Source organism: Aethalodelphis obliquidens, unplaced genomic scaffold (genome assembly GCF_003676395.1).
Source record: "Aethalodelphis obliquidens isolate GAN/ISIS:26980383/991018 unplaced genomic scaffold, ASM367639v1 scaffold25, whole genome shotgun sequence".
Classification (NCBI taxonomy): Eukaryota; Metazoa; Chordata; class Mammalia; order Artiodactyla; family Delphinidae; genus Aethalodelphis; species Aethalodelphis obliquidens.
In genome coordinates this window covers 27,321,233-27,335,213 of record NW_020837969.1, presented here as the reverse complement: position 1 = coordinate 27,335,213, position 13,981 = coordinate 27,321,233, and the positions used below count along the sequence as shown (strand labels likewise).

Sequence of the window (13,981 nt, the reverse complement as noted above, 5' to 3'; positions counted from 1 at the left end):
GTGTGTGTGTGTGTGTGTGTGTGTGTGTGTGTGTGTGTGTGTGTGTGCGCGCGCGCGCATTGGTGCATTACTGAACAATCCACCCCTTTCCTTTCTCAGGGGCATGATTCCTGAATTGGGATTGCCTCTCAACTCCAGATGCTAACAGAGGAAAAATACAAGGAAGAAGACTTCCCATTTTTCCAAATGAAATGAGGCAGAACAAATGGAAGAGGATCGCTCGGCTTGTGCAGAGAACTAAAAGTGTACATTACTAAGAGGTATAGCCGTGTCTGTGCAAACACAGTAACTCACGTCAAATAAATTGTGCTTTCTGCAGGAAAGAACTCTAGCTCTGGGTTTTCCAAGCTAAATTGCATGAAAACATACAATCCTTTTTCTTCTTATTTGAACTGTTAGAGGACGGGGCCAAATTGCCAGAAAGACCAAAGGCAGTGTGCAGCCTTTAACAACTGAAAGGATTTATTGCTCCAATTTGGAAATACAAAAGATTCTGTGTCGACTCCCAGCACTCCCAGGTCCTATGCATTTCCCATTAGTTCTGTGAAGAAAGAAAACCTCTAAGTAAAAAGAATCAAAGTTCTCTAGGATTTTAGAAATAGAGACCACGTTGGCCAAAGATATTGAAGCAGTTACTTTCAACTTCTTAAAAGAGCCTGGAGCATTCTCTACCTCTGGTCAAACGTGGTCCCATTATCCTTGGTCTCTCGGTATCATTCCCTCCCACTGGACTGGCAGGAATTATTTTTCAGACCCCATCAAAAGCCATTAAGGCTGTAAAGGTAGTCAATCCCTATGTTCCAGCTCCACGCTGAAGAACCCAGGGGAAGTAATGCATCTATTTTTCAATACCTGAGGCCATTTCGTTTCCAACCTTAATTACACTTATGCATTAGTTTTGGGTCTAATATCTCCACTCATCTTGCTCCAGTTTCCACTTTTCCACTATTACTGCAGAGCTTAGGAAACATAATTGCAGTGTGTGGTAGACAGTGATTTTCATTAACCACACAGAAGAAAAACAATTTTAGGGAGAGACATTTTCTATTGATTCAGTCAAAATGACTTGGAAGAAATGGTCGTGCTTATTAAATTCTTTTCCAAAAAGTAGCTGTTAAAATTCTTTCTCAACAGGTTATTTTTTAAATCGGTGTATAATCTCTTCAGATTTTGTCGTGCATGATTTTTTTTGTTCTTCCCAATTCCTTTGAAAGTTGAGACTTTTATTGGTCTTATTTTATTTTTTTAAAGGAAGCCAAGAGGGGAGATTTTTACGTGGAGGCAGAGAATGTAATCAACGCTGCTATCTGCAAGACATGGAGTTGCCCAGCAATGCTAAGGGAATTAAAAGGGAGAAGCAATAACAAAACAGAATGTTGTGAAACGACAAAAGGGTAGAGTGTTAAATTGGTCTGCAATACTTATCAAGAGGTCTTTAAATGAGAACGGATATAGGATTTTCTAGCAGTGGTATAAAAAAATAGTTGATCATTTTTCAATGTTCTTCCTCTCTTTTATTTGGAGCAGTTTACCCTAAGGGGTTCTGCTATTTTAAGTTCATTACTGGGCAAAATCTAGGGCAGCAATGTCTGAGGATAAAACACACAGCCCCATGGAGCCACTAGTATTTGAGTCCCTCTCTGGTCGGACTAACTGAATATGAGACATAAACCTTTCATATTCTACCATTGTTCTATAGGGTTTTGCTCCTATGGGAAATGCTGTTCCCTTTGCTGCTCTCTTCCAAAACGCCAAGTGTCTTCTTGGAAGACTTCATGCCAAGGTAAGTGAGATAGCTATTGTTTGTGACTTAACTCTCCAACACCAGGTCAATCCACCTAGGTCTCTCCAAAATCCCAATCTTGGGAGCACAGAAGCAGAAAGTTTCCTGGCACCAAGATTCAATTTGTCCTCTTCTTTTGCTTTGATTTTGCCAAATCCCTCTTTAAAGAAGGAAACTATACCTGGAATCCTGGAAATGTCTCTATATCTTTGGTTGTTATAAACTTCAACAGGGCCAGAAACACAACATAGAATAAGGGATTGGCCCTTAGAGAGATGGCTGAAATGGTCAGGAATAAAGAAACTCCAATGGAACAGTATTGGATTATATACTTGGGAAATTAAACACTGAACAGATTCATGACAGGAAATACTGAGCCAGGTGCTGAAACCCACCCTTATGTCAGTAAGGGAATGTGTCAATATTTTGACTGGGAAGGAGACCGCAGGAATAAGTATGTAAAGGTGGCTTACAGAGTCAAGGAAATGTATCTAGAGTGAAGATCAGGAGACTTGGCTTCTAGAAAGAACTATACCATGAATACTTGTATCTCCTGGAACCTTTTATTTCATGAATAAAATACGGCTGTTAGGTTTACCACTGAGATCCCTTCCCATTCGCACACTTAGATTCCTAAGTTCTAAGCATGCTTTTGGCCTGAAGAACAGCATCTCTAAAACAAGCACTTTTGGTTTTTTCCTCATACTAGTTCCAAAGTGGAATGGATAGGGAACTGTGATAAGGTTTTAGGTGCTTCTCTACCTTTTGATGCGTTCATACTACAAACACGAATCAGCTCAGAACTGCATAATGCTTAGCACTGCTGATACATGTGTTTAGTTCTTTGCCTCCTTCTTCATTGATTCCTAAGTAGAGCCACGGTAATTCCTGAAGATCTTTATGAAATGATTTTCTCCTTTTGCTTTGGAACGCAGCATACCCTGCTCACTTCTTTGCTGGCTGCTGACGTGTCTCCTTCCTGACCCTGAGGGAGATGTTTCCTCTACCTCCATTTTCTTGTCATATTACCCACTCTCTCTTGACAACTCCTGCACATCCATGGCTTCATTCTTTATTGATGATTACCTAATCTACTTTTCTATCTCTGAACTCTACCAAGTTCCAGATCTATATCTCTTCATTATACCCCATAAGTATTTCAAGTGCAGTTTGTCCAAACAATGATCTTAGACTTTTCTCCTTGCTAATGTGATGACTACCCTTTAGCTTCCGTTAAAAGATTAGTTTTTATTTCTCCATTCATTCATTTATTCATTCAGCTATTAAGTCTGATTTGTTGAAGTGTTTCTCACATCAGATATCTAGTTCTTATTTCTGTGGCCATTGCTCCAGAAGCAGACCTTACTTTCTCAACTGAATTATCCCAGCCTCCTAACTTCCCCATTCCTACTTCTCCTTACCATTCCAAAGGCCTCTGCTAGATTCATCTTCTGAAGCATAGCTTCAAAGCCACTTCATTCCCATGTGTCGATATAATCAACCCCCACCATTAGCAAAATATCCATAAAATTAATTAAAAGACTCCTTGCTCTGGTATTTGAGGTTTTTTATGCCACTGATTGAGCTGTTTTCCAGCTATCAGCTGCTGTCTCCTACATCTATTTCATATTTCAAGCAAACCAAGCTGTGTGGAACATACACCCAGCTTTCTTTCATTTGCTAATGTTGACCTTTCAATTGCTAATGTTGCCCATTGAGACTCCTCACTCCCCCATAGGGTTTAGCATCAATTATGCCTAACTGAATTACATATTCATCAATGTCCCTTTCAAATACTATAGCTTCCACCCCTTTCATGAGAGCCCTAGTTAGACATGGTTTTTTAAAAAATCCTCCCTAGTGCCATCTACCTCTCTTGAGACATTTATCATAACTTCATTTGTACTGCACTTACAGGTGTACTGGTCTTATACCTATTAGTTGCTATGAAGGTCTAGAGATCAGTGTTTGCCTCTTACCCTTCTTGGAATACTCTGAAAGACCTAGCCTAGTGTATTAAACAGCACTGGTATACAGTTAATAAATTAAGCCACCTTGAAACTTCTTAATTATACTCAGGCTTTTTGATTTATTCAGAATCTGACATCTAGTGAATAAGTTCAGAACTAATAACATCAATAATCTAGGGTGACACCAGACTGGATTTAGGATGAGGCTAAATTTTCAGTTAGTCTGAGGAGACAAAGTTCAAAAGCATATACTCTTTCTGTTACATGTTAAAATATAAAAGTTATAAATTTTTAAAGTTGAATCAAATGATCTTACTTTCAGATCCAGCACAAGCCCATAGTTTACTTAATTTCTTTGAGCCTCAGTTTCCTTATCTATAAGAAGGCAGTGACAGCATTATTTACCCCAGAGAGCTATTGAAAAGACAGTAAGATAATGTCTATCAAATGCTTAGATAAGGCCTGGTATATAGTAAGTGCTCAACAAACATTAGCTAGTGTGATCACTATTCTCATCATAACTCCTCATCAGCCAAAGTAGCCAAGCCAATAATGATAGTCCTGAAATTCTTTTATACTGGATATCCTATCCGAACTTGGTCTTCTAATTTGGGCTCTATGACTACATAGTAATCAAAAGAACTTAAAGACGACACAGAAACCACCAACTGTGGAGAATGAAGCACACAAAAATAATATCCAGGAGGAAAGATTAGAGAAACTGAATTTATGCTGCTTAAAAAGGTGTTTGGTGGGGCTTCCCTGGTGGCGCAGTGGTTGAGAGTCCACCTGCCGATGCAGGGGACACGGGTTCGTGCCCCGGTCCGGGAGGATCCCACATGCTGCGGGGCGGCTGGGCCCATGAGCCATGGCCGCTGAGCCTGTGCATCTGGAGCCTGTGCTCCACAATGGGAGAGGCCACAACAGTGAGAGGCCCGCTCCGCAATGGGAGAGGCCACAACAGTGAGAGGCCCACGTACCACAAAAAAAAAAAAAAAAGGTGTTTGGTGAAGGATTTATGTCTTGAAAAAGTATTTAGAATTCAGAAAAATGAAAACAGTGAATGCCTGGTTTTATTTCCAATGAGAATATTAACTTCCATACAAAATTAGGTCTTAAAGTTATATAGAGCAGGAAAATAAAAAACTCTACCATACTGGAGTACACTAGGCAAGGGAGCTGTGGAGTCATGTAAAGATATGACTGTACACGATATTCCAAAGATGATGTTACTGTGACCTCATTCAAATGAGGTAATGGGGGTGGCTTAAGCAGTCATATAACAATGTGAGAATCTGAGAAGCTACCGTAGGTGGTTCTGATTGCTTCCCGTTCTTACCTGAACTCTCGTCCAGACTCTCCTCAGAGACATGCTCATTTTGATGGACCCACTCGCCATTGCATTTGAAGAATATCTGCATGGCTGGCCTTGCTTTGCACCTCAGTGCAATGGGGTTGCTCTTGATGATATAAGCATCGCCTGGCTCCTCTATGAAATGAGGCAGCGTCCCAGGAGCTGATGGGATGGATTCAGGGAGGACTTCGCCATTGTCAGTTCCTGTGAAATTGAAGAAGATATCAGAACACAGTCTACACTGGCAGCACATACATCAGGCCAAAAAGAACAACCTGCTTCAATGATCTGTGCTGGAAAACTCTGTATCCTAACACAGCATGCTTGTAAGGCCTGTGCAGATGAATTATCTTCTAGAGACTGAATTAGCATGATATGGTACCTTTAGACAGACACACACTCAGTATTACCGGACGAGTGACAACAATGAATAGGAGACCCTCTCAAACTACAGTTTTGAATCTGCCTTTGCTGAAAGACCTGAGATAAAACATCTGTGGGGTGACAGGCTAAATCTTAAGATTCAGTCTGGCGAAGTGTTCAATGAGGGGCCCAAGCTGCCTCAAAACTTTGAAATAATGGAGGGAATAGATTTGGTTTTCCCATAAATGAGTGTACATAATGGTGACGTTGGTGGAGGATGGTCGATCATAAGACATGTCCAAAAGATTCCAAACTGTCCACTTTCTTTACCTATGAAACTTTGGAGATTGTCTGGTATTCTACTTTGGATAGCGTTTCTTCCCCAAATTTACTAAACCTTCTAAAAGGAATACACATTTCTTCTGCTTGTCTTTGACCATCATTCTTTACACCCAGCACTCCTGACCCCAAAAGCTACCTCACTTTTAAGGTTAAGAACTAAAACAAATCACTACAAGCTATAAGTTTTTAGTTTAATATCTAGGGTTACATCTGTTCAAAGGGAAGAAACAGATGTGAGTCTCCCCAAGTACAGGGAACTGATGAGTGGAGAGAAACAATATGAAAAAGCCAAGACTTGGCTTCATTGTCTCTTCACTCCATTTAGCAAGGACTTAAGTCCCAGGAAACTAGCACAAAGTCAAGGGAAGAAAGATGTAACTGCTGAGCAATGTGGAGCATAACCAAGAGAAACCCTATCTTGTGCCTTCCTGTGGCCATTCCAAAGAACAAAGCAAGCAAAGATTTCAATAACCAGATCAGCTATGCCCCAGAGAGGATTACTCCCATTCAAAGCAAATCAGTCTTTAGGGCTAAGCTGCAGAAAGGGACCGAATGAAACCACTGGAACAACAATCTAGTTCAACAGGAGAGAGCCTGGAGACCAGGTGCACCCTGTGTCCTAACCCGGCTTTCTGGGCACCATCAATGCAATTCTGAACAAACAGAGCCTCTTATTATTCCCACTCAAGTCAATAACCTAAATGAGTAAGCACTGTCAAGGATAGACATATTCACGATATTAGGGGGAATGTCCTGCTGTAAGAACCTGTAGAGAGAATTAGTAAAAGGGGGGGAACTAGGACACAGGAGGAATGACTGCCTATAATTATATGTTTGCGTAAGGAAGAAAATAAAAGACACTGAGTTATGAAAAAGACTGCTCGCCAACGGGAATACATAAGCACTATGTCATGCCACTGAAATGAATTAAACACAATAGTTTGATTCTCCAAACTTTTTTTGTCATTAAATGTATCAACTTGGGGGGGGGGCAATGCCTCACATATTAAAGAGTTTGATATTTATAAGCTACAAGTGCATTTGTAATAGAAAAGTTAACTCATGTTAATAGAAAAGCTAACGCACGCCAAAAAAGCATCATAACACAAATATTCCAAATAATAAGAGAGCAAACAGTTTAAGTTATAAAAGTTAGATGAACTCCCTCAGAAAATAAAATGTGTACATATCACATGGAATAAGAAGGGTTTCAGGATAGAATCTGAGAGGTGCTTTTTAATGTTTTAAATTATATTTACAATGGACTTCATAATATGTATCATATATTAATTCATTCTGTTACTGACTGCTCACAGCAATTTCCATCTTCAATAAATACCAAGTCCCTCAGGCTTCTGTAAATCCATGCATTAGAGGAAATGACAAAGGTATTAGAAGACTTTATGTGGGCATCAAACAGCTCACACTCCCATCAGGGGCTTGAGTTCTGTCCAAAGTAATTCACTGTTGCAGAAAAGGGTCACCTGATAAAGAATATATGCAGACCCCCATGGTGGTAGCCTGAGTGAACAGGGGTGTAAGTGCTAAATGCTGTATGAGGTGTTTTTGCTTAATTAGTAACAATGCCTAAATGTCAGAAGTAACTACTGACATGGGGTGTGGGTCACAAAAAACCAATCTGTAAGTAAATAGTGAGACCACATTTAACCAGTTTAAGTAAAATGACATACAAAGGTATTGGATGATAAGATAAATCGAGTTTTAACCATCTGAGTCACAAAACAGAGAGATCTGAAAGCAATTAGGTTACCTTCCTGCTATTTTAGTAAAACCCCATCAGATAAAATAACAAGTTCAGTCTTCATCTAAAACAGAGAGCAGGAGAGTGGAATGGGAAAATTGGCTGTAAGTGTCCCGGCGACCTCGAGGCCCTCCATTAAGAATCAGTCAATCTAACAAAACAGAAAGACTCACTGACACAGGAAACAAAGTCATGGTTACCAAAGGGAATATGGGGTGAGGGGAGATAAATCAGGAGTTTGGGATTAACATATATACACTACTGTATATAAAACAGGTAAGCAACAAGGACCTACAGTATAGCACAGAGAACTATACTCAATAACTTGTAATAGCCTATAATGGAAAGGAATCTAGGTACATAGCAAAACAAAACAATATATATATGTATAATTGAATCACTTTGCTACACATTTGAAACTAACACACCACTGTAAATTAACTATACTTCAATTTAAAAAAAATGAAAAGCAATTTACAAAAGAATCAATCTATGTTCAAAGGAAGAAAAAAAGAGGCAGAATGTAACATTCTATCTTAACTATTACTGAGGCCACGTTAATATCATGTATGTATAGAAAACAGGTCAGGGTCCAGGAAAGCAAAAAATAACAAAAAAAAATCAATTTATGAGGGTAAGAGTGGAAAGGTGAGACACTGTGGGTATACATTTCTATATGTATTACCATTTGTTTGCATCCTAAGAAATGAAATACAGTAAGTGAAAATAGAAAAGTTACGTATTTTCCTTTTGTTGTTGTTGTTTGCTTTGTATGCATAGTGAAGTGTTAGGAGTGCTGTTTGCCATATACAGATCCCTCTCCCCGCTTCCCCTCCCCAGGATCCTCACCAGGCTCAGACCTGAATTGCTGGTATAGCAGTGCCCTGCCCTCCACATGCCTCCCTTGCAACAAAAAGGCTGCTACCCCAGGAAAGTAGCCCCTTCTTAACCCATCAGGCTGGGAAGTTGCCAACAGAAGTTCCAAGCTGGGGCGTAGAAGTTGCTGACAACCAGATTCATTGGTTCGAGATCGAGGAGGAGAAGGACGTGCTCTCACTGCCTCTGGCGAGAGCACTGGAATCACAACTAACTGCTGAACAATCATCAACAGGAAGACACTGGAACTCACCAAAAAAGATACTCCACATCCAAAGACAAAGGAGAAGCCACAATGAGACGGTAGGAGGGGCGCAATCACAAAAAAATCAAATCCCATAACTGCTGGGTGGGTGACTCGCAAACTGGAGAACACAAACCACAGAAGTCCACCCACTGGAGTGAAGGTTCTGAGCCCCACGTCAGGCTTCCCAACCTGGGGGTCTGGCAACGGGAGGAGGAATTCCTAGAGAATCAGACTTTGAAGGCTAGCGGGATTTGATTGCAGGAGTATGACAGGACTGTGGGAAACAGAGACTCCACTCTTGGAGGGCACACACAAAGTAGTATGTGCATAGGGACCCAGGGGAAGCAGCAGTGACCCCATAAGACACTGAACCAGACCTACCTGCTAGTGCTGGAGGGTCTCCTGCAGAGGAGGGGCATGGCTGTGTCTCACCGTGAGGACAAGAACACTGGCAGCAGAAGTTCTGGGAAGTACTCCTTGGCGTGAGCCCTCCCAGAGTCAGCCATTAGCCCCACCAAAGAGCCTGGGTAGGCTCCAGTGCTGGGTCGCCTCGGGCCAAACAACCAACAGGGAGGAAACCCAGCCTCACCCATCAGCAGACAAGCACATTAAAGTTTTACTGAGCTTGGCCCACCAGAGCAACAGCCAGCTCTACCCACCACTAGTCCTTCCCATTAGGAAACATGCACAAGCCTCTTAGATAGCCTCATCCACCAGAGGGCAGACAGCAGAAGCAAGAAGAACTACAATCCTGCAGCCCGTGGAACAAAAACCACATTCACAGAAAGACAAGATGAAAAGGCAGAGGGCTACGGATCAGATGAAGGAACAAGATAAAACCCCATAAAAACAACTAAATGAAGCGGAGATAGGCAACCTGCCAGAAAAAGAATTTAGAAAAATGATAGTGAAGATGATCCAGGACCTCGGAAAAAGAATGGAGGCAAAGATCGAGAAGATGCAAGAAATGTATAACAAAGACCTTGAAGAATTAAAGAACAAACAAAGAGAGATGAACAATACAATAACTGAAATGAAAAGTACACTAGAAGGAATCAATAGCAGAATAACTGAGGCAGAAGAACGGATAAGTTACGTGGAAGACAGAATGGTGGAATTCACTGCTGTGGAACAGAATAAAGAAAAAAGAATGAAAAGAAATGAAGACAGCATAAGAGACCTCTGGGACAACATTAAATGCAACAACATTCGCATTATAGGGGTCCCAGAAGGAGAAGAGAAAGGACCCAAGAAAATATTTGAAGAGATTAGAGTCGAAAACTTCCCCAACATGGGAAAGGAAATAGCCACCCAAGTCCAGGAAACACAGAGAGTCCCACACAGGATAAACCCAAGGACAAACACGCCAAGACACACAGTAGTCAAATTGGCAAGAACTAAAGACAAAGAAAAATTATTGAAAGCAACAAGGGAAAAATGCCAAATAATATACGAGACAACTCCCATAAGGTTAACAGCTGATTTCTCAGCAGAAACTCTATGAGCCAGAAGGGAGTGGCATGACATATTTAAAGTGATGAAAGTGAAGAACGTACAAACAAGATTACTCTACCCAGCAAGGATCTCGTTCAGATTTGATGGAGAAATCAAAAGCTTTATAGACAAGTAAAAGCTAAGAAAATTCAGCACCACCAAACCAGCTCTACAACAAATGCTAAAGGAACTTCTCTAAGTGGGAAACACAAGAGAAGAAAAGGACCTACAAAAACAAACCCAAGTCAGTTAGGAATATGGTAATAGGAACATACATATCGATAATTACCTTAAACGTGAATAGATTAAATGTTCCAACCAAAAGACACAGGCTCGCTGAATGGATACAAAAACAAGACCCATATATATGCTGTCTACAAGAGACCCACTTCAGGCCTAGAGACACATACAGACTGAAAGTGAGGGGACAGAAAAAAGATATTCCATGCTAATGGAAATCAAAAGAAACCTGGAGTAGCAATACACATATCAGATAAAATAGACTTTAAAATAAAGAATGTTACAAGAGACAAGGAAGGCCACTACATAATGATCAAGGGACCAATCCAAGAATAAGATATAACAATTATAAATATATATGCACCCAACATAGGAGCACATCAATCATAAGGCAACTGCTAACAGCTGTAAGAGGAAATCGACAGTAACACAATAATAGTGGGGGACTTTAACACCTCACTACACCAATGGACAGATCATCCAAACAGAAACTTAGTAAGGAAACAAGCTTTAAATGACACAATAAACCAAGATAGATTTAATTGATATTTATAGGACATTCCATCCAAAAACAGCAGATTACACTTTCTTCTCTAGTGCACACAGAACATTCTCCAGGATAGATCACTTCTTGGGTCACAAATCAAGTCTCAGTAAATTTAAGAAAACTGAAATCATATCAAGCATCTTTTCTGGCCACAACACTATGAGATTAGAAATCAATTACAGGGAGAAAAATATAAAAAGAACCAAAAAATGGAGGCTAAACATTACGTTAGTAAATAACCAAGAGACCAGTGAAGAAATCAAAAGGGAAATCAAAAATACCTAGACACAAATGACAATGAAAACACGATGATCCAAAACCTATGGGACACAGCAAAAGCAGTTCTAAGAGGGAGGTTTATAGCAATACAAGCCTACCTCAAGAAACAAGAAAAATCTCAAACAATCTAACCTTACACTTAAAGGAACTAGAGAAAGAAGAACAAACAAAACCCAAAGTGAGCAGAAGGAAAGAAATCATAAATATCAGAGCAGAAATAAATGAAATAGAAACAAAGAAAATAATAACAAAGAGCAATAAGCTAAAAGCTGGTTCTTTGAGATGATAAACAGAATTGATAGACCATTAGCCAGACTCATCAAGAAAAAGAGGGAGAGGACTCAAATCAATAGAATTAGAAATGAAAAGGAGAAGTTACAACAGACACCACAGAACTACAAAGCATCCTAAGAGACCACTACAAGCAACTCTCTGCCAATAAAATGGACAACCTGGAAGAAATGGACAAATTCTTAGAAAGGTATAACCTTCCAAGAACCAGGAAAAAATAGAAAATATGAACAGACAAATCACAAGTAATGAAATTGAAACTGTGATTAAAAATCTTCCAACAACCAAATATCCGGACAAGATGGCTTCACAGGTAAAGTCTATCAAAATTTTCGAGAAGAGCTAACACACATCCTTCTAAAACTCTTCCAAAAAACTGCAGAAAAAGGATCACTCCCAAACTCATTCTATGAGGCCACCATCACCCTGATACCAAAAGCAGACAAACATACAACAAAAAAAGAACATTACAGACCAATATCACTGATGAATATACACGCAAAAATCCTCAACAAAATACTAGCAAACAGAATCCAACAACACATCAAAAGAATTATACACCATGATCAAGTGGGATTTATCCCACGGATGCAAGGATTCTTCGATATATGCAAATCAATCAATGATACACCATATTAACAAATTGAAGAATAAAAACCATATGATCATCTAAAATAGATTCAGAAAAAGCTTTTGACAAAATTCAACACCCGTTTATGATTAAAAACTCTCCAGAAAGTGGGTATAGAGGGAACCTACTTCAACATAATAAAGGCCATATATGACAAACCAACAGCAAACATCATTCTCAATGGTGAAAAACTGAAAGCATTTCCTCTAAGATCTGGAACAAGACAAGGATGTCCACTCTCACCACTATTATTCAACATAGCTTTGTAAGTCCTAGCCATGGCAATCAGAGAAAAAAAGAAATAAAAGGAATACAAATTGGAAAAGAAGTAAAACTGTCACTGTTTGCAGACGACATGACTAAACATAGAGAATCCTAAAGATGCCACCAGAAAACTACTAGAGCTAATCAATGAATTTGGTAAAGTTGCAGGATACAAAATTAATGCAGAGAAATCTCTTGCATTCCTACATGCTAATGATGAAAACTCTGAAAGAGAAATTAAGGAAACACTCCCATTTACCATTGCACCAAAAAGAATAAAACACCTAGGAATAAACCTACCTAGGGAGACAAAAGACCTGTATGCAGAAAACTGTAAGACACTGCTGAAAGAAATTAAAAATGATACAAATAGATGGAGAGATATACCATGTTCTTGGACTGGAAGCAACAACATTGTGAAAATGGCTATACTACCCAAAGAAATCTACAGATTCAGTGCAATCCCTATCAAACTACCAATGGCAGTTTTCACAGAACTAGAACAAAAAATTTCACAATTTGTACGGAAACGCCAAAGACCCCGAATAGCCAAAGCAATCTTGAGAACGAAAAACGGAGCTGGAGGAATCAGGCTCCCTGACTTCAGACTATACTAAAAAGCTACAGTGATCAAGACAATATGGTACTGGCACAAAAACAGAAATATAGATCAATGGAACAGGATAGAAAGCCCAGAGATAAATCCATGCACCTATGGTCAACTAATCTATGACAAAGGAGGCAAGGATATACAAGGGAGAAAAGACAGCCTCTTCAATAAGTGGTGCTGGGAAAACTGGACAGCTACTTGTAAAAGAATGAAATTAGAACACTCCCTAACACCATACACAAAAATCAACTCCAAATGGATTCGAGACCTACATGTAAGACCGGACACTATAAAACTATTAGAGGAAAACATAGGAAGAACACTCTGACATAAATCACAGCAAGATCTTTTTTGATCCACCTCCTAGAGTAATGGAAATAAAAACTAAAATAAACAAATGGGACCTAATGAAACTTAAAAGCTTTTGCAAAGCAAAGGAAACTACAAACAAGATGAAAAGACAACCCTCAGAATGGGAGAAAATATTTGCAAACGAATCAACGGACAAAGGCTTAATCTACAAAAAATATAAACAGCTCATGCAGCTCAATATTAAATAAACAAACAACCCCATCCAAATATGGGCAGAAGACCTAAATAGACATTTCTCCAAAGAAGACATACAGATGGCCAAGAAGCACATGAAAAGCTGCTCAACATCACTAATTATTAGAGAAATGCAAATCAAAACTACAATGAGGGGGCTTCCCTGGTGGCGCAGTGGTTGAGAGTCCGCCTGCCGATGCAGGGGACACGGGTTTGTGCCCCGGTCCAGGAGGATCCCACATGCTGCGGAGCAGCTGGCCCCGTGAGCCATGGCCGCTGAGCCTGCACGTCCGGAGCCTGTGCTCTGCAACGGGAGAGGCCACAACAGTGAGAGGCCTGCGTACAGCAAAAAAAAAAAAAAAAAATTGAAAAAAAAACCTAC

The 13,981-nt window shown here is 39.8% G+C and overlaps 1 protein-coding gene across 1 annotated transcript in view; it reads right to left on the bottom strand.

Annotated features, from left to right (window-relative positions):
• UNC5D (unc-5 netrin receptor D) overlaps positions 1-13,981 on the bottom strand; it is a 601,039-nt gene that overhangs the window by 264,896 nt on the left and 322,162 nt on the right. The window contains exon 2 of the mRNA XM_027122816.1: positions 5,093-5,311. Within this exon, the coding sequence (XP_026978617.1) occupies positions 5,093-5,311 (219 nt within the window). The remainder of the gene's footprint in view (positions 1-5,092; positions 5,312-13,981) is intronic.